The sequence below is a fragment of the Penaeus monodon genome, chromosome 23, assembly GCF_015228065.2.
Source record: "Penaeus monodon isolate SGIC_2016 chromosome 23, NSTDA_Pmon_1, whole genome shotgun sequence".
Taxonomy (NCBI): domain Eukaryota; kingdom Metazoa; phylum Arthropoda; class Malacostraca; order Decapoda; family Penaeidae; genus Penaeus; species Penaeus monodon.
Window position 1 is genome coordinate 8237158 of NC_051408.1, and position 421 is coordinate 8237578.

The following is a 421-nucleotide window of genomic DNA, read 5'->3' on the forward strand; positions in this document are numbered from 1 at the left end:
CACACACATACATACAGAAAAGAACATATGCTGCAAATGTAAATCATATGATATGAATTTAAATGGCTGAAATCATCTTTACCTCCATCAAACGGTTTCCTTTGAGCACCCCGGGCTAAACAGTGACTGGATGTAGATATAGGTCTCAAGAAAGATGTTTGTATACATGTCTGATGGTCTGCAATTGCGCATCTTCTAGCCAGACGGAACCAATGACGCCACATCATGACTACTTAAAATTTCCTGAAATCAGTGTTTTAAAATGCAAATTAAGTAAATATTATAATGCCTGATGTATGCTATAAGAATTTCATGTGGATAAATTTGATCGCCTTCTGTTCATATAACATCCTTTCAAACATGTTAGTATATGGTGCCTTTCTGCAGTCTTTGTATCTGAGATGATTAAGCTGCTAGTACT

General features: G+C 35.9%; 1 protein-coding gene across 3 annotated transcripts in view; it reads right to left on the reverse strand.

Moving 5' to 3' along the window:
* Positions 1-421, reverse strand: part of LOC119587779 (probable malonyl-CoA-acyl carrier protein transacylase, mitochondrial) — a 9964-nt gene that overhangs the window by 3077 nt on the left and 6466 nt on the right. For all 3 annotated transcript variants that reach the window (XM_037936471.1, XM_037936472.1, XM_037936470.1), the window contains exon 2: positions 83-243. In XM_037936471.1, the coding sequence (XP_037792399.1) occupies positions 83-227 (145 nt within the window). In that variant the 5' untranslated portion in view covers positions 228-243. The remainder of the gene's footprint in view (positions 1-82; positions 244-421) is intronic.